At 39.7% G+C, this 24,629-nt stretch overlaps 1 protein-coding gene across 2 annotated transcripts in view; it reads right to left on the bottom strand.

Moving 5' to 3' along the window:
* Positions 1-24,629, bottom strand: part of pde4ba (phosphodiesterase 4B, cAMP-specific a) — a 101,727-nt gene that overhangs the window by 38,697 nt on the left and 38,401 nt on the right. Inside the window, exons 1-5 of one of the 2 annotated variants that reach the window (XM_034531686.1) lie at positions 22,441-23,116; positions 10,549-10,743; positions 9,206-9,242; positions 8,883-8,953; positions 6,820-6,872 (exon numbers count right to left, since the gene is read on the bottom strand). In XM_034531686.1, coding sequence (XP_034387577.1) covers positions 6,820-6,872; positions 8,883-8,953; positions 9,206-9,242; positions 10,549-10,743; positions 22,441-22,550 — 466 coding nt within the window. In that variant the 5' untranslated portion in view covers positions 22,551-23,116. Of the gene's footprint in view, positions 1-6,819; positions 6,873-8,882; positions 8,954-9,205; positions 9,243-10,548; positions 10,744-22,440; positions 23,117-24,629 lie in introns of those variants that run through there. The other variant, XM_034531685.1, reaches the window with a different exon arrangement.

Genomic DNA, 24,629 nt, shown 5'->3' on the forward strand with positions numbered 1-24,629 from the left:
GCACACCTGCTCACATACCTGTATGTGGTCTGGGGCACACCTGCTCACATCTTTATGTGGTCTGGAGCACACCTGCTCACATCTTTATGTGGTCTGGGGCACACCTTTAGGGTGGACTGCTAGGAAGCTTGTGCGATTTCTTCAGCCAGAATATCAAGCTAGCTTACACAGCAGCAGCATTTTTGGCCGTAGCTTTTGTGAATATATTCTGCTGTGATTGCAGTCTGCCTTTTAATTCTTGGACAATTTCATATTTTTCTTGGAGGCTAGATTTAGCGTACTGGCTTTGTGTTTGGTGTCAAAATGCCGACGTGAACTATACTCTTCATCACCAACACTGCCTCACAACGCAGAAGACTTACCGGTTTGTCTCATTGAAGACAAAAAAACATGTCTTCGCTTTCCCATCTTCTTTAAATGGCCTCCCCTCTGCATCAATCTTTCTCTACTTGGACATTATGGGATTAATTGTCGATCTTTTTCAATGGAATCACTTCTTTAGTTAAACAATGATATGGAAACACTGCTTTTGCGGGTCACAAAATCGACATGAATTGTGGGAGATGTAGTCTATGATCACTGGAGACTTTAAAGGAGCATAGACTTTAATTTTAAGATGATCATATGCCTTTCAAGCTGTGGCGGGCCACATAAAATGACGTGGCGGGCCTTGAGTTTGACACCTATGGTCGAGAGCCATTGTGCTGTGCTTTGGCACCGTTGTGAGATACATGCTAACATAAGCATGCCTACATGCTCACAGTGACAATGCTAATATACTGATGTTTAACAGGTGTAATGATTGCCATGTTTCCCACCTTAGTTGAGCGGGTCGTTTCACTCATAGATTTCAATCTTGTGTTGGTGCAGTAGGAAGAGTCAGTGGCTCTCCAAAATCATCAAGATTGATCCTGTGAGAACCACAAATGTACAACTCAGAGCATAAATAAAATATTTTTTACCTGGTAATGCCAGAAGAAAGGTTAGGGGATCACGAAAGCCAGTAGGATTCATAATCCATACTAGTTTGATGTGGAATTTCAGTCTGGACAAAAGTGGCGAACATAACCAACAGACAGACATTGCCGTCACCCTGCTGCTCACATGGCTAAAAAACAGTCAGATGTGTAGCACACATATTTCTCTAACTGGAACTAAATCTGTGATACTCCTTTTGCGGGGGGCTGCTTGCCTCATATGAAAACCCCAACACAATGGAAAGGCACAAGGGGAATTAAAAAGTCAACTTGTTGACACCTTTTGACGGTACCGAGCAGCCAACCGCATACACACATGTGAATAAGGTCGGGAGGGTTCAAGAACCCTTTGCCTCACATATATCCTGTATGACAGCATTTCATCAGAGAGGTCGACTAGACCAGGAAGCCAGGTCGTACCTTTGTGTGGTTCTCACAGCTAAATGTCGCAGACATGGGACAGAATATTTCCTGGCTGTGTTATGACACAATGACACATAACAGCTGCTTTAGTTCATTGGCTCTCTATTACGTGGGATTTGTTTCGCCACATGTTTAAGCAGACCTCATCAACCTGTTTGTGATTGTGACGTGATATCGGCTCTGTAATAACAATAACCATGATGAAAGATACTAAAAATGAGGGCCACATGTTGATGAAGTCTAAAACATGCATCATTTGTTGTCAATATAAGTTACAGGTGATATCAAATAAAAAGTGCATTTCTTTAAATTACATATAGCCCTATCTGATCTTGATTATATGTGTCATCTCCATTTATCCTGTGAGAATTGCAGTATTTTCCCCACCCAATATTCTATAGAGTACTGTGTGGTGTGAAAGGCCCAACTAAATCATGATACAAAAAAAATATTTTCAGCATATTTGCTCAAATTGTCACTATATCCTGACACACAGATTATCTGTGACTTAAACAGATCACGGTCCTATTTTTGGTGCTTCATATGGCATTAACAAGATCTCACTGTGCCCGAAGGAAAACAACCAATTAGAGGGGAGGAGTCTCTAGTGAAGAGTCAAACAAGGAGGTGCTGATCAAATATGAATCAAGATTACGTTACTGTATTGCCTATTTCATAGTCCTAGCCGGTGGGCATAACTTCAGACTACACCAAATACATGCAGATGGTCTGTCCCAATGCATTTATTAGTTTCTGAGTCAGGAAAAGTGGGGAAAACAGGACATTCCCCAAAGCTACAATATCTTTGAACAATCTCTTTAACCAAATCACACACATTTGGGCTATTCTATGTGCTCTTCCGTTGATAAATACTATACAGAATAATGTAATATTTTTCACTTCCATTGACTGAGTCTCCCCTGAAATCGTTTGGAGCCCCCCTGGGGAAGTCCACCTCGACAGTACAGTGTGAACTTTGTGCTTTAATGCCGTGACAGTTTTACCTGTGTCTAATACATTGTGACTGTGCAGCACTGGAGCGGGTATTCACGTATCATATCATTGTATCCGCATGTGCATGTTTTGCAGTTTGTGGGCACAGACAATAGGCCTTTGTCTCACTGCATCCTATTTTTCTCCAGTAGGCTGACACAGAGATTCATACACACCAACACGGACAAACGCACACACGCACCTCATCGACACACAGTTGCTTTTGGCTTCCGTCAAGTTACAACAGTTTAAAGACAGCAACACAGGAACAATGAGATCTTCTCTTCCTGCCTCACACTTCCTGCCCTCCTCCTCCTCCAGTGACGATAAAGAGAGAGGAGACAAACAGATGAATCAAAAGGAAAGATAAAATCTTAAGGGGGTGAAAAAGACAGCTGGACTGTTGCTGGGAATGAATAAGATAGAGAGGATAGGTGGCAGATGGAGAGAGAGAGAGAGAGAGAGAGAGAGGCAGGAGTGGATGTTGATATGTTTATTTGAAGTGGTCTAAGGCCAAATCCTGCAGACCTACAAGACATCAAGACAAAAACAGTGGGGAGAAGCTGTTGTGGGCAGTGACTGCAAATTACAAGCGTTTGGATATGAAGCATTTATCAGTGAATATGTGCATCATTCAGGAAACTTTTCAGCGAAAGTAAATTAAATGACAAAATGGTACTGTAATATTTTAAAGCAACACTGGTGTAACTTTATCTTTTCATTATTATCAACAAATCCCCTGAAGAGACCAAAAACAACAATGACAGGTCCAGTGTGCAGGATTTAGGGGGATGTTTTAATGTGCTTAATCACCTGAATTTAATAATTGTGTTTTCGTTCGCTTAGAATGAGTCCTTCATATCTACAAAGGGAGCGCATTCTGTTCCCAAAGTCTGCCATGTTGACATAATTATACATAAACCTACGCTGTGTATACTATTCATACATTAAATACAATTGTGGATACAGCTCACAATGACTTCATATAGATTAATTTACTGATCATTTTCTCGATTAATCGTTGGTTTGGTCTATGAAATGTCAGAAAATAGGCTATGGACTTTTGATTAAAAGCTGTAGAAAAATGCTAAACTGTTAAAAACAAAAAGGGCAGTGTTTTTTAAACAGATTTTGGGCAAATGTTTACATGGTTTTTAAGATTTTAGGTTTTTAAAATTAACTGAGAAGATGTACAACTAGTCTGGTCGCATTTATTGTAATGAAGGAACACATAATCCAAAAGCAACAGCATCGGCCTGTCTCCATAATTTTGCAATCAAGTTATTGTACCATATATATTACCTCAATAATTTTCACTGACGTTGATACTGCCCATTCTGTTTACATGCATATTTATTTACATAAGAATGTTAAAACATTTTAGCCAACATGATACCAGAATAAACAGCAGGATTTCTCTGCTTTTATAATAAGACTTGGGCAATGCGCAGCCCATTTTACCTAATTACTTAATTGTTTTAGTTGTCTAGTTTTATTTGTTTTATTTATTTACATTTCAATTCCAAGGTCTGAATAGTCTTTCTGATATTTTTTTTAAGTTGAGTAAACAACAGTGAGAAATAAGTAATATCAGATAGACAATATATAGGATACATTTCTCATTTTGGTCATTTCTCATTGGATTATTCGAGAATTAATATTTAAAAAAGTTAAAATACTATATACTAATTTTATGTCAAACATATGAGTCAAGCGATGAGGAGTTGGGTTGTTAACTGGCGGAGAGTCAAGGAAACTCATTGGCGGTTTAAAAGAAAAGAAATGTCATCGTAATACATGAGTTGGTGAAGACCTTGCTTGCCATCCATCCATCCATTTTCAATACCGCTTATCCTCATTAGGGTTGCGGGGGCGCTGGAGCCTATCCCAGCTGACATAGGGCGAAGGCAGGGGACACCCTGGACAGGCCGCCAGTCCATCGAGGGCACATGTAGGGACATACAACCATTCACTCTCACATTCACACCTATGGGCAATTTAGAGATCAATTAACCTGCAGCATGTCTTTGGACTGTGGGAGGAAGCCGGAGAGCCCGGAGAGAACCCACGCTGCCACGGGGAGAACATGCAAACTCCACACAGAAGGACCGCTCCGACCGGGAATTGAACCCACGGCCCTCTTGCTGTGAGGCGACAGTGCTAGCCACTACACCACCGTGCAGCCCTTATACAGAAAGGTCATCATACACATTATGAAGCTGGTTCATCAGATACATACATACCTACATATATAGACACACACACACACACACACTCACACACACTCTCAGAGCACCTGATGAGCTGCGGTTCTGAAGAAGGAAGCGAAAACTGAGTCCATCTGCTTTGACAGGAAGTCAACATACGCCACATACAGGCATGCTGACGTCAATCAGAGCCACAGGAACACCTCCCCACACCACACACACACACACACACACACACACACACTACTCTTGGTGATGCATACATGGATAAACACTCATTTTGAATCATACACCTTACCAATCCAAAATTGCTAAATGTCAAAGTTAGCATACCATTACACACTGAAATACTTACACACACGTCAATGTTTTAATAGATGCTCATAGTCACTACACACACGCACACACACACAGTAGAATAAAGAGTTACAGTAGAGTAACAACATAGAGTAACTTGTTGCTTCCTTATCAACAACATTAACTACATTTCAGCCATTACACCAACGAGCAAACAATCATTTGCTCAGTAAAGTTGTGTTGTCGTGATTCTTTGATAAATTCAGCACTAAACTTCTTTTAAAGAAAACATTGTTATCACTGCCCGAGGCAGAGATGTCACATCTGACATAAGTTGTTTCATGCAAAACAAGTTGGTTATTTGATGGTTAACTGCTCTCACTGTTCTCAGTTTCATTGTTGCTCAACTCAGTCTCCTTTTACACAGCAACACATGTCCCGGTTTTCAATGTTCTGCCTCGAGAGTGGGAACACCTGCCTATGTGAGGTTAAAGGTTGTATACTTTATTGCTTTATCAAAAGAAGTAACTATATATTTCATCAATGCCTCTCTGAGTCTCCATCCCAATCAAAACATTTTAGCTTCTATGCTTTTGCAAACCACAGAATACTTTGAATGTCAACCAATAATACGTTTCAAGAGTTCTTTTTTTAACTTTGGTTTATTTGATAAGGGACAGTGCACATTAATAAAAACATTTCTGTAAATGTGCCAGAGTTAGCCAAGAGGCTATTTTTCATCTGTAGTCACGAATATGATTCATATCAGCCTTGTCTCGTGCTTGCCGAAATGCACAAAACATGCGGTAAACGTAGTGAAATGATTGGTTATGTTTGTTATGCACAGGTTTAGAAAAAAGATCATGGTTTATATTAAAATAATACTGTATATAAAATAATACTGTACATAATGTAAAAAAATAAATGTAACAACATAAATCATTAACAACACAAGTCAATATTAACTTGTGTTTTTAGGGACATGCACAGCCATTCCCTGGGTTAAAGTCTTATGTTTGTCTAATTCAAAATACAAAAAATAAATATATATATTTTAGAAAAAAATGAGTGTTCACACCAATGAACACATGTCCTTTGACTGGACGGCAGAGAAGTGGATTATAAAACAAGAGGGATTTCATATATTTCGTTAGACTTTTTCCACTGATGTACTTTAGGTGAAGGAGGATAATGTACTACAAAAAGAGATTATGGGTGTACTACAAAAAGAGATTATGGGTGTAGTAGCATTTTAAATAAAATATACAAAAACTGTCTGGGTGTCAAAGACATGTCTGTATTTTTCATATTGAGTTGAATGCAGCAGCAGATTCAGGTGAGGGCACTGACTTGGTCCTCAAAATGCATAAAATGTCCTCACTACGATAGTTAAAACTGAAATTGATCTCTCTTACACACACACACACACACACACACACACACACATATACACACCAAGGATTCACAATGAAAAAAAAAATGGAAATGCAAGTTTAAATCAAATGCATACTAAAGTGTGAAACAACACATGTATTATATGTGTGTGCGTGCGTGTGTGTGTGTGTGTGTGTGTGCGTGTGTGTGAGTGTGTGTGTGTGTGTGTGAGTCTGTGTGTGTGTGTGTGTGTGTGTGGGGGGGGGGGGGTTGTCTGAAGTACAAGTTAAATTGTGTTTGAACATGGTTAATGAGCTTGATGACAACATAGTCTGGACTACAATGTTAGAGCTGATGACAGATGGCGAAAAAAAGTCGGCACGTACACAAGTTCATGAGCAGGGAGGAAAGAGGTGGAGAGAATAATGAGAATGAGGAAAAATGGTTGCAGAAGAATGTTCGAGCCAGATATAAACCAGATAAAAATGTTCTTCACACAGCTTCACAGAAGTGAGACACGGAGCAGGAGATCCCTCTGAGCCTCTTACCTGGGAGACAAACTCTGGTGATTGGAGGCTGAGTGGTTGCTGCAGGAGACCTCCTGAAAAAAAGGAAAGAAAGACGTTAGAAAGATGTTACAATATGGAAATAATAAGTACACTTACTTATTTTTCTTGAAATAGTTCATTTAGTTAATTAATAAGATGTGAGGTAAAAGCTTTAACGGTCAGACATCCGGGTTAAAGAACTAATTCAACATTCTGGTAATAACAGTAATTCACTTTTTGCACAGACATTTTCATCTAAGTGCTCTTCGTTGCAGGTATGGTGGCCTTGGTCATCTTTGAAGAACATAGAAACTGTACTTTGTCGATGGGAGGAAATCCGGAGAGTGTGTTTTGAGGTAATTCTATGCAACATTTTGACAGTACAAAATAAGTCTCTCTGTGTATAAGGATTTGCAATATATATATATATATATGCAAGGTGATCCACAAGTTTTAAATAAAAACAACAACATTATTTTGTGTTATCTGCAAAAGAGTCAGGTTTTTGAGGAAGACACTCTGGTAAAGGGTAAGTCGTTCCCCCCATGGGCATCAATGGTGATGTTAGATGTATGAGAAGGTATGCACTTCATCACCTGACTCATAATGGTAATGGTGGACATGTATTTAGGCCACTTGGGCGTTGGTTTCCCTTTACAGACCTGGAGGTTGCCGCCTGCCTTGAAAGGGACAGACGTGACAAACATCTTCTCATCTAACTCCAGGCAAAAGAGGGAATTAGCATATTTCCAAAAATGTCTACCATTCCTTTAACTGAGTTCTGTGTCTGTTCAGGGAATCAACATGGTACATGGTACCCCCCCCCCCCCCCCCCCAGAACATAAAATGAGTCACTTTAAACTCTAGTTGAAACAGTTCCTTAAGAGAGATCAGAATTATGGGTCATCAGAGGCCTTTTATTAGTTATGTTTTGATGGTATTGTGTATTGTTATGGAGCCTTGTGATAGTTTCATTCTTTGTTTCTTTATTTCAGTCATACTGATTATGTCCTCGTCCTAGGAGTAACATCCTGTCCAGGATCTGGAAGTCTGGGAGTCTACAGACTGACAATCGGAAGGCAAGCCACTATTGATACGCTTCCTTTCTGCAGGGACTCACTGATCATCTGCCGGCTCTGCTGTGTGAAAGCAGGTCTATATATGTGTGCATTAACATGATGCTGCTGCCTGTATACCCGTGAGCATGTTTCAGTCTCCACTCTTGTCTATGTGTGGGTGTCAGAGAAGAATGTAGGTCAGACAGGAATACAGCTATCTGAGTGTCGTGAAATCCTGTGAAAGAGGATCTTTAGCATCTCTAGAAACACACACACACACACACACACACACACACACACACACACACATGTATACTTGTGAACTGAATATATTTGGGTTTGAAATAACTGACGCACAAAACAAGCACAGACTCATAACAATCATCATTAGTTGAGGCCTTAGATTAGACTCCTAGAAGTTTTGGACTGTATATTATGTATAACTATAATTCCTTTAAACTTACATAATGACAAATAGATATACACCCTAAAATGCACTGGCTTGAGAGAGGTTTTTAAGAGCGAACCATGTACCAGTTCTACTGTGGTGTCAGATGTCATACAGGAGTCTGTTTGAAGTTCACTACCGCTCCCGTGTGGTGACATAGTGGAACTGCAGTCTGCACATGCTGTCTAAATGAGTGATCAGCCCTTGACATTTTTGGGTGATTGTAGAAGCTGTGCTGAGGCTAAATTTTATGTATTTAAATGTATACTGCAGAGTCTTTTTTATTTTCATTCTGTACTCTGCCACAAGGAACCTAATAAATGTATCCCAAGTGTGTCTAAGTGGGCTTCAATTTGATTTATAACACTCTTTAGAGGTTCCCAGTACATAATAAAATATAACGCTAATGCTTTATTCTCAAGTGGCTGCTCTGAATTTTATAGTCTGCCAGAAGTATTTCCGAATGTTGTCAGAGTCAAAGCAGGTCACTGAAGTAAGTATTTGAGAAAAAAAACAAAAACATGTCTGAATATTGGTCTCAAATCATTAGCACTCACTTGCTGGAGGCACACTGGACATTGGTCAGTGCAGTGAAGTTATTCCTCACACTACGAAGGCTTGCCAGAACCTAGAAAAGCAGAGCAGAACAAAATAATTTAAATTTTTTTTTCCAGTGTGTTTTCATTTTTATGATTTGTGTCTACTTGGTGCGATAAATCTGTAATCCTTATATAATGATACAGTACATGCTCATTTGGACTGTGGACACTGATATTGTTACATTTTTTACATCAGCGTTGGCAACCGTGCTTTAAACTGCTTGGTGAGAATTAGTGTTGATACCAGGCTCATTTTGGGTTCCAGAGAGTAAGATGCTTACCTGAGCAAAAGGCGTTACAATCAGGTCATCACCGTGTCTGAAAACACACACACAAAAGAGAGAAGAGTTCAGGAGCATCCTCAAATAACAGTACGCACCAAATGTCAGCTTATGCTGTTGCATAACGCTTCTATGCTGAAGTGCTTTCCGACAACTTGGGTCATGGTTGTTAAAAGCAAAGATGTTCAGTAAGAACAATACGCAAAGACCACCATGACCCAGCCAGCCTCATTACTATAATTAACTGAAAGAGTCCAAATAGATAGAGGAGTGTGGGAGGACATGCATGGGTCAAACCAGGAGTCTACTGTTCTGATGGGATGCAACTTTGTAGGGCACTTTCAGAGTGAACTATCTCCATAACCGAACACAGGGTAAACTACTGAATAACTCAATTCAAATCATTGTCATGTTATGTAATATGTTGCGTCCTGTCGTGGACTCCGTAAAGCCACCACCACCACTAAGTATCAGATCTTCCACAGGGGGCCGAAGCAGCAGGGCAGAAGCAGAGCCTCGACTTAATAGTCCAGTGTGGAGCGTTTCAGGGGATCTATTAGTTGATATGGAATATAATATTCATAACTATGTTCTCATGCAAGAATCATTGTGTTTTTGTTACCTAAGAATGAGCCTTTCATTGTGTTGCGCCGACATGTTTCTACAGTAGCCCATAATGGACAAACCAGACATGACGTAGTTTTATGGTCAAAAGTACTACTTTGTATCTTATATGCAAATCGATTTATATTTAGCTAGGGCCGGTGATTATACAGTATTATTGTCAGCACGCTTTGGATTTTAACTTCAGTGTCCCGTAAGAGGAAATGTTCTTGCAGCCAAATGAAACCCAGAAAAGAAAAAGCTATTTATATTTTTATTCAAAGTTCTTATTTTCCTGAAAGGATGATAGAACTGACCAGCACTCAGTGATGAGGTCAGAGCTCTTCGTCGTAAAGATGCAAATACAACATTATGTACCAGAACGTATCTATTGAGGAAACTAAACTGAATTTGAAGTAAGTGCATTATCCATAAAGAGGTTTACTCAGCACTGTCGATTGTTTTCGATTACACTACAATTATTGAATGCACAACAAGGTGGTTAGTTACCACCAACAAGGTGGTTAGTTACCATATATATATATATATATATATATATATATATATATATATATATATATATATATATATATATATATCATATAAACAGTACGCACAATTAGGTATATAGGAATGAACATCTCCCTTGTGTTTATGCGTTTGTCTGTGCATCTTTCTGTGACCTGGCATGGACTGTACATACTTGTGCTTTGTGTGCATGATGTGTGTTTTATATTTACAGTTCAGAGGCAATGGAGGAGTTTCGTGACATGGACTTGGGTGACAGATCGTAGTCGCTGTCAGAGCGGTAGAGGAAGGACTCTCGGCGCTGGTTATGACCGGGGAAGTTCGTGTGAAGGACCAGACCAGAGCCGGGGGAGGCCTGGGGGTCCAGAGGGCTGCAGCTGGCGGACGGGCCATTCTCCACATCAAAACTGAAAACACATAAACACACTTTTTAAGATGGTTATTTGTCACCGCAGATTGTGTTTTTTGTTGTAATGCAAAGCATAGAAAAATAAGCATAAAGAGATTTGATTTCCAGAGAGGAAACGACTGGAGCTTGATTTAAGAATGTCGGTTTTCAGGTTGCATTAGACTGATATAACTTTGCTACAAAACACTCCTTTTCCGACCTCCAACAAATCCAAAAAACAAGTCTTCCTGGTCATTTTCTTTCATCGTCGAGCGCTCTGTGGACCTTATTAGGTTCAAAACGACCGAGCGTGACCCAGAGAGTAATTTGTTCACATATACAACACCAACATCCCCTTAGGAGATTACGCTGCAGTCACTCACTCTCTCACATGATCATGTACGGTGGAAACACACTCATGGATGGACTTGACATGACCGGGAAAGAGAGGGCAGAGTGACATGCTAGAGTGCACCCTGTTCATCCACTGATGGACATTAGTTAGAGTTATGCTCCGACATTCATGAGGAGGAGAACGTGAGGGAGCGGGGGAAGGAAGAGGAGGATCTCATTAGGACATCATCAAAGAAGAGAAGAGGAGGAGACATCACTTGAAGGACATTTTTTATGGTAGTGGTGCATTTTCAAACAAACAACTGTGAGATGTGTTGTCTGTGTGACATTTTCCACAGTAGTTTGAGTTTTTGCAGGTCGCACTCTTTTATTACTTTGTTCTGCCTTGATGGCCACTACTTCCTCTTCTGTATTGTAAACACATACCAGCAGAGACGGTGCTGGTTACACTACAAACTTAAAGTCCCCCTCTACCCGAAAATGTTTTGCTTATTGGTGCTTCATTTTGATGTTTGACCTTCTTTGAGTAGAATGATAAAAAAAAAAACACTTTTAGGGAGGAAGTTTCTCTGTGCTCACTTTAAATCTGAGTTTAAACAAAACTAGTTAGAAAGCCACTTGCGGTCCTATTTACAATTTACACAGTATGATGTGAAAATGTGAAACCTCCAGCAGCTATTCACTAAGACTGGACTAGAATAGTATGTTTTAAATTAAACATGTCTGGAGGGGAAGACAAATATACAAGAATTACTGTAAACTCTGTAAGACTTATTTCTGATATCTTTACAACAAAATATCCAGTTTGAGGAGAGTTATATAGTATAGTATTTTTCTTGTATCACTGTATCCAACCCCCACTCCTCATCTGTTCATTATCATGAAGTCAGGACTGTGATAAAGATTATTGAAACAGGCTTTTATTTTGATGAATAATGTTCTGACTTCCTGCTTTATGTACTGTGCATGTTACACTTCACTGCGTATGGATGTTGTGCCTTAATTACAGGCCCCTGTGGCAACTCATTATAACTATAAAGAGAATGACTCTCTACATTATGATTTCTTCAAAACCGTTGGTCGGCTATATGGGACTGGATGGGTGGGATTTCAAATTTTTTTTTTTAACCCAGGGCAAGTTGTAAAGTGAGTGAAAGGATGAAGGGATGTCTCTGACACAAACGATGGGAATCTGGTCCAAACCAAAACAATGACGTTTCTAACATCAGAGATGTAAAACAAGTCACAGACAGTTCAAAACGCTTTTCAGAAGGGTGAAATGACAGGAAATAAACGAGACAGACAACAAATAAATAAGGAAAGGGCTCAGAGTGCACAAACCACAAAGTGTAAACTTACTAAACCAAAGTAAAACAAGTCATGGTAGTTTTTAAAATGCTTTTTGAAAACATGTGCAGATTTGGATTCTATTAGACTTTGTGTGAGGCTGGTTCAAAGTCAAGGAGCAACAGCAGCAAAAATACTGTCCTTCAAAGAGCCAGAGGTCCCTGGCCTAAAAACCAGAGGCTCCTCCCAGGAGCGAGAGGGCTCAACAACTCCTGACCTTGAGACCGCGAGTGTAGAAAATTAACTTTCTGAGTTTCTTAAAATACGTTAAGAAGCCACGACATTCAGTCAAAAGACTATAAGCAAACTGTGGATTAAAACCTTGAGGGTCAAAGCACAGGGTTTCTATGAGTTACAACAATGCTTTAAAACGACGATTGGGGTCACTAACTTTGGATGTCGTCAGTAAGCCACACTGGCAAATTATTAATGAAATGCTGTATGCATTGTAATCGCTTCGTCAAACAATGGAAAGGTTGATGTGCGCATATTAACATTCCGTTTCATGAAATGGAAAATTTGTGTCATTCAGCAAACTTACAATTAGTGTAATCTGTGAACAAAGTAATGTGTTTGTTAAAATATTTGGTTGAGAGGGTGAGAACGCTATAGGATGATAGATATACATAACTTCAACTAAGATACAGGGAAGGGGGTTCTCTTGTTATAAAGTGTCTGTACTGCAAGGCCGATATTGCATGACACAGCAGGTCTACAATTTGTTGTGTGGCATGTTCAAATAAAACATGTTTTTGTTGGGGTCCACAGATGGATCAGTAATAATAGAAAACAGGAGGAGAAAAGTCAAATACAAAAAGCTTAATATACTAAATATGTGCACAAAAGTAGTCTCTCGCTGACATGAGGAACACAGAAAAGGCTTGGATAGCACGAGACTGCAACTCGTTCAGGCTTGCTGCATAATGAGGAGGAACAGCACTCCTCCTTGTTCCTGTGCATTATGATGTGGTGCTACAATTAGTTTGGTATGCAGAATTTACTCTTAAATGTTCTGTTTCTTCACATATCGCAACGATGGACTGACACTAAAACGAGGAATAAGCACAGAGGATCAAAAGGTAAATGAGCAGTGTGTCTGTGTTAAGTATGCATACGCATGCATGCCTGCACTGTCCACCGTGTGTTGGATGCTTGACTGCTCTGCCCTAAGGTTCACTGGCTTTGTGTGTTGTGATTACGTGTGGAGAAGTCAGCAGGCAAGTCTTGTTTTCCACAACACGCACATCCAACACCTGAATGATAGTTTTCTCCTGTCCAAAAAAAAAAGCTAAAGAGCATCAGATTAACTTCTAGATTAAATTATAAAAGATCATATTTTCAAGTAAAAATCTTAAGCAAAAGAACAGAAGTGCTATCTGCAAAATGGACTTCAAATGTCAAAGACAAAAATGGCCCTTGCGACTGATATGTTATCATTCATGGATTATTGCTATTGATAATGGTTGAAACCATGAAATCCATCTATTCACCACGTGTGGACACATCGTCTGCTTTATAGTCAGTTTGACATTAAAACAGTTTGCAAATAACTACACACAAGTATCTGCATTCAACACATCTTTCAAAACTAAAACCCTGGGTGTGTCGTTTGCTAAACACAGCCATAGAAATACCTACACTTAATGATCAATCACCTGCACCCAGAACGCACCTGTGAAAACACCTGAAACCAATTAGATCACTGGGAGAGGTTAAACACTATGAAAAGGATACAGGTTGTTGTTCTTTGGCGGAAGTACATTTGAGCTACTTTACATTCATCTTATAATATATCATAAAAACCAATGCATTTTGTTTGTAAAATCCTAATCTGTAAAGTCTATCCGTCAAATGAATGGTGTAAAAAGTACAATATTTCCCTCTGAAATGTTGCAGATTAGAAGTAGCATAAAACAGAAACTCAAGTACCTCCACATTGTACTGTAGTAAATACACTGAGTAACTTTCTAACACCGCACATGGTTGTTATTAAACCTGCTGTGTCAGGCAGCTGGAGCGTTGTCTCCACCCATGATATTGTGTTGCTACAAACACATCCACTCTGATCTAACAAGGCCCTCATCCTCATGTCTTTATGCGTGTCGTGTAACAGCCGGGGTCCAGATGTTATGATGAAACTTTATGCTGTGACAAAAAGCCAAACTGGATGAACAAAGAAGTGCACAACACTGGACCTTGTGCTTTGGTTTATAAAGGTGGTGGGATACTTGAATGACTGCATAGACCAACAGATAGTATGACTGAAGCAAATTATCCTTTTTATCATCAACCAACGGTTTAATCATTTGGTCTATAAAATACCAAAAAAGAAAAATGCCCAGTGAAAGAAGAGAAAGAAAAAAAAGTTTTTACATGACGTGAGATGTTTTGTTTGACTGACAGTCCGTTAACACTGCTGACAGAGCGAACATACCTGAGGGGGAACCAGAGGGTCGGCGCTAGAAGCAAATTAGTCCTCATATAAAAACTGTTTAGTTAATATACTGCACCTTCAAACCAGAAATTGACACTTCAAACATCAACATTTGAGGAATTTCAAACGGACTTACGACTCCCTCGTGTCCGTCTGGGTGACTGAGGCCCAAGTATGTGGTCTGGTTTGTTCCCCAGGTCGCACTGACTGCACCCCATTGGCCACCAAACTCCCAAAAATACAGCTAAATATGTTCAACTATTTGGTCTTGGAAAACAGCCATTCTTGGTCTTTGAAACAGTGTTCGTTAACAACATAATCTAAAATGAAGAGGTCCAACTAGCTTTTCTGAACTGCATCTCTTTTTACAACCTTAATTGCTGATTGAAGACTAAATATTAGACCTCTAAACGTTGATTACTTCATTACCTAAACAAAACAAAAACAGACTTTAATGACTGTAGAATAATCTGAACATTTATCTTATGGCTGTGCTTTTACCGATGTCAACCTAACAGGACAAGGGAGTGATATCCAAGAATGTTGCCTACAATACAACACAAAGACAGACCTTTTCGACTGGGCTGTCCTGGTGGTTTAGTGGATTAGTGCATTTGTCTGTCTCACTCATACAACCACCCCGTGCTTTCTCATTGAAGTTCATGTCCAGAACAACACGGACATCAGCACTCAAATCTCACACATGTACTCTATATCTAAACATACACAAATTAATGTTCTTGCTTAGTCAATCAGAAGCATGGCGTCTGTTCAAAGAAAACAAGGACCGCTGAGAGATCAAGAGAACCAGAGGCCAAATGCTTCATTTCTATCATGGGCTTCCTAGGTAGAGGGGAAATAATCATAATAATCATGCCTGAAAAGGATCAAAGTGCCACTGGGCTTTATGACGCACGTTTGTGTTTAGATGTTTTTACAGGACGGCATGTGATCAGGATACTTGGGACACTGATTCCTTCGGGATGTACATTTCCAAATAATCATGATCATGATTATTTGGAAATAATCAGGAAGCTCTTCCTCTGATCCTAAAATGATTTGCTAGGATGACACAACATTCCTTTCCTATGATCCAGCTGCATCTCTACGACTGTCTGAGTGATGGACCCAAAGGTTGATAGACATACACATAAGTGGAGAAGTTCTCCCATTATTTATATGTTTATTTTAGTTTATCCCCATTAACGTCTGCAGTGGCTATTGGTTTAATCCTTCAGACAATTTCAATTCACGAAGACTAAGACAATATCAGAAAGGAAGATGAGTGTACTTACTTTCTACAAAAGCCCTGTGCTTAACTGTATCTGTTCCTCACCATATCTGTATCTTAATTCAGGACCAGGTGCAGTTCAAAAATCTCCATCTCACCCAGAACTTCACTGGATTATAGTATTGATCAACATGTCAGAGATGTATTGGGAAGCTAGATAATTTGGTGCTTTCAAGACTATGCTTAGAAGTTTGAGTTTGATTCTGCATTGCACTGTAAACTGACCCAAAAGTTGTTTTTTTCAACTCACAAGCTAAAATGATTGCTACATTCTTTACATGAATTAATTCAAATAATATAAAATTACATTAAATCACTGATCACCAGAGACGTAAACTGTATTGTAAAGCAGACATTAGGGGGCACATTCTCCGACACAGACTAACACCTGTTGTGCATATAAACTATCTTTCTCATGAAGAGTCTTCATTTAAAATGTGGTTTATTGGGACAGGGCAGCAGCTACTGGGAGCAGACAAACATGAAGCAGAGACTAAACGGACAACATCCAGTGACAGATAGGAACGTTAGCAAAGGGGAGTTGGAGGATTTGTGACAGATAATACACATTTTCTTCCTGGGAAATGACTCTGCTTCCCAGCTCTAAGACAATGCCAGGAGGCTACCTTCAGTCTCATTTACTGGTAGAGTGGGACAACTCTATCCTGTGTGTTGATGACGGATGATACTGGAGAACTATTCTACGCCCTGTTTGACTTGTGGGACATGGAGAATAATTTTATTTTAAATGTGAAAATATTAGTGCTGCAACTGTATTAACGGAGCGGTCTAGCAGCAATTTAATTTTTTTTAGGGTGATGACATCATATAGTTCCATATAGTTTCATTCAAAACTTCATTTGAAAACCTCAATAGAAACTTCAAATGTAAAAAAATAAATAAATGACAGCCCTAGTTTACTGAGAGTCTTTAAGAGCAGTAAAGCTGAGGGCTGGATGCATTTTATTATAAAACTACAAATTAAAGCTGCTTTGAAGATGCCACAGAACCCAAACAAAAAAATTATAATAGATAAGAATTTCCCAATAATAGTTGCAGCATCACAGATTGCCTCGGTTTGATGCTTAACAGTCCCAGATACATCTACAAGTGTATTGTAACACTTAATTTTAAAGGGAAGTCTGTTACATATGCACAGATTTAAAAAATAGGTCCTGTTTCCAACAAATGCAGGCAAATATTAAAAGAGACATGCAAATCACAAAATCTGTGTTTACTGGTATTTCTTTCTTTTACTTTAACCTTTGAATTCTCCTTTTAAGGCTCAACCGGGTAAAATACAAAAAAGGAAACTACAACTTCACTGTTTGTTAAGAAGAAACCAACACTTTTGCTCGTAAAAAGATGACTGCGGACAGGGAGAGAGAGAGAGGTCTTATTCTTTGAATTAATCTCTTCCTTCCTGTGTGTAATGGTGAGGGGAAACCAGTCACCACTTGTCTGTTAGGTTGTGCAAACAGAGGTGTCATGGTAACACCTCCTGTTTGTCCTTTGCATAGGTTTCAGTATTATTTCTTGAATGGAAATTTGTTCTGTTATTACATGAGCAATTTGACGAATGCTAATCTAAATGGAGAGACATGTCCGGGACGTGCAGTGGATCCTAAAAAGACCTTTTCTGACTAAACAACTGGTGAAATGTGCAGGAGCTTTGAAAAGCCCCAGAAGAACCGTGAGCTGATTGAGCAATCCCATCAGAACAAGCAAAAATAGCAGCTGAAATGTTATGCTCAAAAAGATCGCACCAACAGTTCCCAACAGAATCTGCAGCAGAAGTATCTTAAAATAGTTTAATAACCCAAGCTAGTCTAAACATGCACATGCTGAAGGACTTTTACGACATGAGCTTAGATCTCTGGACCAATGGGTACAACTTTACCAACCAAGGACACAACACATCTAAATGTTAAAGGACCTGTTTCTCGTGATCATTGTCAATCCCTGATCTATTCCCACATCTAGTCTGAACACATCAGTGTGTCTACCTTGACCCTCCATGGGAACGTTTAACCACACGAATGAAAACATGAACCGCCAGAATTATGGCCCAAACCTTTGACTTATAAAAACAAGCATTCCACCAAGTTGAGACCATGCTGAGAATCTAATTGGTCCTCCGGCCTTTTCTAATCTGCAACCCAAACAAAAGAAGACAACTCAGAAATCTAAGTAGACACAGCACTTATTCATAGAAATTAGGCCACTAACCCATTTAGGACTTTTGCTGAGTCATTATACATGCGCATTTAGGTAAGTCATCTAGAAGATGCTCTCATTTAGAAATTAATTAAATACAAAGCCGCATGTTGCACAGTTTCAGGAAACACAAAGCAGAACTGGCCAAAAGATGAGATGACAAGGTTGATGATGATGATGATGATGACGATGACGATGATGATGATGATTGAACATGGGCTGATGCACACTTGGAAGAGAGGAACTGACATTAACTTATACCTAGGAGGACGACAAAGATAACAGTGAAAATGGACAGTGGAAACTGGAAAAGTCATAGAAAATTAGCAGGACTTTAAAAAAACACTCCCGTGCTATCAAATTGCAGTGGCATCTCTTTTCCATGTAATTCTCTGGTCTGCTCAGAGTCAAACTTCCCCCGGTCACAGGCTCTAAATTATCTCTGTTGCTCTCATTGCTCCCTGTGTACTGGAACTACAACTCCATTAAAAGTATAACTTTCTATTCAGTAAAGCTCATTCTTTTAGGAAGATGGACTTCATTGAGATCCTGAGAGATAACCAGTGGTGAAAAGTCAATTTACTCAAGTACTGTTTTTAATTGCAGGTTTGAGGTACAAGCTTGAGTTACTACTTTTTAGATTGTGATACATTTATAAAATTGACAAACTGTTATGTATGTGGGGCTCCTGGTCACATTTCAGATGTCTATGAATTGTTGGAGATTTCATTATCCAAAATTTCACACAAATAAGGAACCAAATTTGTGTTGCAAACATGTTTTTCTTCCCATGAATCAAATAACAATCCCCTCAGATGTACCTTGTGCCCTATAGTTGGGAACTACTGGCCCAATTTACTAAACTTGAAATAAAAACATTTTCCTGTAGACCGAATCATTTTACTTTGGATATTTAAAGTACATGTTGCTGCTAACACTTCTGTACTTAATGCAGGACTTAAAAGTAAAGGATCTGAATACTTATTCCATCACTGTAGATACCACCATCAACTTAACCCTTACCATCCTGCCCTTAATCATCATCATCATCATCATCACCAGCCCAAGAGTCACCATCTTCTTGAGCCTTGTTATCATCCCAGCAATCTACTATCTTGTTACCATTATCACCACCAAACCCACTACACAGCCACGGCGGGTGATTTCAACGTTGGCCAGTCCCTCAGAAGTCAAAAGCCCCGACCACATAAACCACAGCAAGGTCACAACGAGTCCTCGCCACATTTTTCTGTGTAGCCATTTCCATAACAACACTGTAAGCAAAGTGCACTGCAAATAAAATACTGCCGAAGCAGAAACTCCAAAACCCAGTGCTGAACCCCACCCACGGGGCGAGCAAGCAAAAAACACTGTTATTCAAAGCCCTGCGCTGGACAGGAAAATACATGGGTCACCAAAGTGAAAAGAAATATGGTTTAAAATGCGGACAGCGATTCAACATGCAATGAAATATAAGCTGAAGAATCAGGGTGAGTTTTGTTTAATTGAAAATTCTTGCCATTTCAAATATATAGATAATGAGGAAGTTTAGGGCTATTTGGTCAACAGCTGTCACTCAATAAACTCTATTTAGCCACAGTGTTGTGTGTTTTTGTTTTGACCAATTACAATCATGTTACAGGGAACACGGCTCCTCTACATTGCCCTAAAAGGCTCCCTGTTGTATGCACTACTCAAATAGCAGCATGCATAGCTATGAGTGTCTCTAATTTGTTTATTTGGACTCAAACAAAGTTTCCTCAAATCAACAGTTTGGGTTTGAAAGCGTGAAAATAAGTCCTCACTAGAGAGACGATGTTGGTGCAAGATGATCTGAGGTAACTTTGTCCTGGCAAGTAGTGAAGGCTGAAAAAGACTAAATGGACCCAGCACCCAGGAAAACCTTCTGTGCAGATAAAAGAGCCTCTGATCTTTGTTATTATGACATAGGAATCCGGGTCACTGACAAAATATTTGGTTAAGCTCGTCTTCTGTCCAAGCTGAATATGTGTGAAACTCTCCATGACACACACACATGTATAGGCTAATTCATGCACAGCAATATACCACGAAAGGTCGGCTACATTTGTGTAAATATGTTATCGGCTTTGTACAAACAAAAGCATCATAGCGTCTACAATGCACACAGAGGAGCATTATTGGAGTAATTACCCCTTGGTGCTCCCGTGGGCCTTGTGTACTTGTCTAATGATTCAAACATGCAGCACAGTACAGAACGCCATCTGTACACTTCTGCTTCCTCCAGTACTGTCCAGTACTTTCCACAGGAAGCCCTCAGTCACAGAGGTGAACCCACCCAACCAGAGGTGGATGTCTCCAGAGCTCAACGTCTGCACACATCCACGATACAAATCCAACACGATTTGCCACCAGCGCTAATAACCATTCAGCATTACTTTTGTGCATGTTGAGAAACATATGAGTTACTGTAGTGCAGATCACGTGACACCAACTTCTCAAAATGTCTAAGTACACATTATGTTGTTGGAGTAGTTCAACAAGCTGTCAACGTGTCTGGTTATGTTCCTGCTCTAATCCATTGTGATGATGTCCCCTAAACATGGCAGCAGTTCCAGCCGGCAGCCGGACGCGTCTCCAGCTGAGCCAGAATACCCACAGTCCTCCTGGGGTGAGACCCAACCTAGATTTTAACACTGGGTTATTTCTTCCTCGACTCAAAAATTAAACAAAGAGTCTGCACTCAACGCCAGCATCAGTTGTGCGGCTTATTTTTATTCTCAACTATTATTTATCGAAACATATTTAAAATCCTAAATTGGGGGACAAATTGTTTCTTTAAAAATGTCACTTAACAGTTGCATAACAAAAATGCCTACTATTGTAGCGGGCCTTTATGACAATCCACCTTGTGTCACAATATTTATAGATTGTACTGGGTGTCATGTTACAACTGATCACATACAGGAACAAATTGTCATACTAAGCAGATGAGATGAGACAAATAATGCACCGGGGTGCTTGTATCTCACATGTGTGGCAAAATAAATAGCTAGAGGCTGATTCTCATCCTCGAGCATGTACAGTAACATAATAATAAATATTATATTACATTCTTGCTAACTCATTCCCTTCTTTGATGTCTATCCTCCAATGATGATTGGCTGGATGCTGCTTTAAGGACAAAACACCAAATGTGTGCACAATTACTACAAAACTATTGCATTACATTCTTGAACTTGTATTTCACCTAAACTGAGAAGAAAATCTGTTTCCTATTTATCCAATATATGTCATTGAGTCAAGGTTTTAGTTGGCAACACTTCGATATTTCTGGGGACGGTAAATATAAATTTAACTGACAATTTAAATCTTATGAAACATTTAAGTCAACCTTTTTGCCATGTGATCCGTTATAGCCAATTCAAATGAAGAGTTCACTTCTTAGATTGTTTAAATTGGTCTTCAAATGTAAAAATTTAAATAAAAGAGGTTGGAAATCATTATTTTAGGTATGTGCTGGCTCTAGCAGGCATTCCCAGTAATTGTTATGTTCATAACATAAACTGATGTGGTTTAACAATAAATCCTGCTCGTCAACAAAGTCATAATAAAATAACGATAATAAACAAAATCATCTGAGAATGTCCCGACTCTTTTGCATGGATAACTGCTTGACTCTGGGAACCGCAAAAACACAGCATGCATCCTATTGAAAACATCACTCTGCAGAAACTAAATAAATAAATTCTACTTGAGTTGGATTTTCTCCCCCAAACATGTGATATAACATTCATACAACCACATTCCATCTGAGGATTACGACAAGGATGGGAAACACATGAGAGGAGTGCTTGATGTATGGGAAATGGGAAGTAAGACTGCCCATATACTGAATCATTTTTTTACACAAGACAACTTCACATGCAGGAAACAGTTCAGCTATTGGAGTCAGAGGTGAGTCGGAAGCTGAAAATGACAACCTCAAAACTGACACGAGATCAAACACTGAAAGGACAGAATGAAGTGTGAGGGAGCACAACGTGTGTGTGTGCGTGTGTGTGTGGTTGAGTGGGTCATCTGTGAGTCCTAACCTGGGAGCATGGCCATGGTTGGCGGCGTGGAGTTTCCTGATGACTTCCTCACTGAAGTCAAAATGAACCCTTGTTCTGGCACAGGGTGAACGCCGGTACATCGCACACATACACACTCATGCACCCACTACGCGGCACATACCATCACATACGCAGCCACAAACACAGAAACTAAATCGACTGGAACACACCCAGAGTGTTAGCAACACATGTTCACACACTGAGCCATACTTCAGTATTAACATCACACACTACATACAAGTCTGCAGCATTAGTGATAACCACACAGTATAGCATGCATACACACCTCTCATACACAAAGGTCACTGAGATCACAGACTGTATCACTTCAAATAGATTGAATGAATTTACCGGTTACAACAAAACAAGCATCCTCACACACATTCACCTCACACACAGAGCAATACACCACACAGTCCATGACTGTTACATATAAAGCCTCTGTTTAAAAAGTTACTCAGCAGGTTATTCATCAGCCTTGCTGTCCTCGGCACACGTAAAAGCAGCAAACAGGTATCCAAACAGCTTCTTCATACACTCTCAAGTCACACACAACAGCAACAGAAGCAGTGGTCCATACGTCCCATCACCGAGCTGTTCAAGCCCTCTTTCACACCCTCCACTCTCTCTGCGCTCTCTTTGCGGACTCTTCTCTACGTCACATGCTATACTTCCTCCCGGTGGTGTGTGTGTGTGTGTGTGTGTGTGTGTGTAGTATATGTGTATGTATGGAGATCTGTTCCCTTCAGCACTGCCCAGCAGAGCACGGAGGAACAGCCAAGTCCTGGAGTGGAGTTGCTGGAGTGGAGTTAGAATTCATCCAACACTCACAGCCTAGATAGCTGCTCAGTATGTATGGAAAACATAAGTAAACACACACACACACACACACACACACACACACACACACACACACACATACACACACACACAGTCACACACACACACAGCTACATAACATATAAACCAGCTATACTGTATATGTACACCTTCTGTATTTTACAAACTATGATGATTTAAGAGAGTTTATTTTCCATGAAACAAGATGAACCAATATTTACTTTAATTTCCTAGTGTTACATAGTAATTGTTTTCCTCAGTAATTATTTATTTGTGTTGCAGATAATGAAGGTCAAAGGATTGATTGTTCTTTTTCTATTTTTGGACTTCTTTATTTTGAAGAATGTATACACATCTTATTTAAATATCTCTTAATCTCACAGAGTTTTATGCATGACACAATAATACAAACGGCAACACTTAACTTATTTAGCACGTAGCATAAACATAAATTCAATGGTTAATAACACATTATGAACTAGCTGAGGAATCTGGTGTATACAGGCACTCAATGACAAATAAATGACAGTAAATATGTTCTTAGCTGTTTATAACTACATGTTGTGTTGTAAACCATGTTTGTATACTTCTTAGATGCTAAATTGGGGCACTAAAAGTAAGGTGTTTATTCTTTATAAAGTTAGAAAATACATAAAAAAATATATATAATGGTGGTGTAGTGGCTAGCACTGTCGCCTCACAGCAAGAGGGCCGTGGGTTCAATTCCCGGTCGGAGCGGTCCTTCTGTGTGGAGTTTGCATGTTCTCCCCGTGGCAGCGTGGGTTCTCTCCGGGCTCTCTGGCTTCCTCCCACAGTCCAAAGACATGCTGCAGGTTAATTGATCTCTAAATTGCCCATAGGTGTGAATGTGAGAGTGAATGGTTGTATGTCCCTACATGTGCCCTCGATAGACTGGCGGCCTGTCCAGGGTGTCCCCTGCCTTCGCCCTATGTCAGCTGGGATAGGCTCCAGTGCCCCCGCGACCCTAATGAGGATAAGCGGTATTGAAAATGGATGGATGGATGGATGTTTTGCTTGTGTTGCTGGACTAGAAACCCACTTACTGGGACCAATGGTGTTTAGATTCCCTCACTGGTCTACTTTTAGTGTCTGAGGGGGAAAAGTGACATCTGGCACTCGCAGGGGGCCACAGAGCCTGATGACATTATACAGTACAATGCAGTATACTGACATCCAAATCCCAATATATCACAACTACTATGATGACAGAAAGCTGGTTAAAATACTAACTATGTTGTCCAGCATTCAACTGCACAACATTTGCACAATAAAAAGTTTTGGAAGGTATAATAAAGCAATTGTTTCTG

The sequence above is a fragment of the Cyclopterus lumpus genome, chromosome 4 (assembly GCF_009769545.1).
Source record: "Cyclopterus lumpus isolate fCycLum1 chromosome 4, fCycLum1.pri, whole genome shotgun sequence".
Lineage (NCBI taxonomy): Eukaryota > Metazoa > Chordata > Actinopteri > Perciformes > Cyclopteridae > Cyclopterus > Cyclopterus lumpus.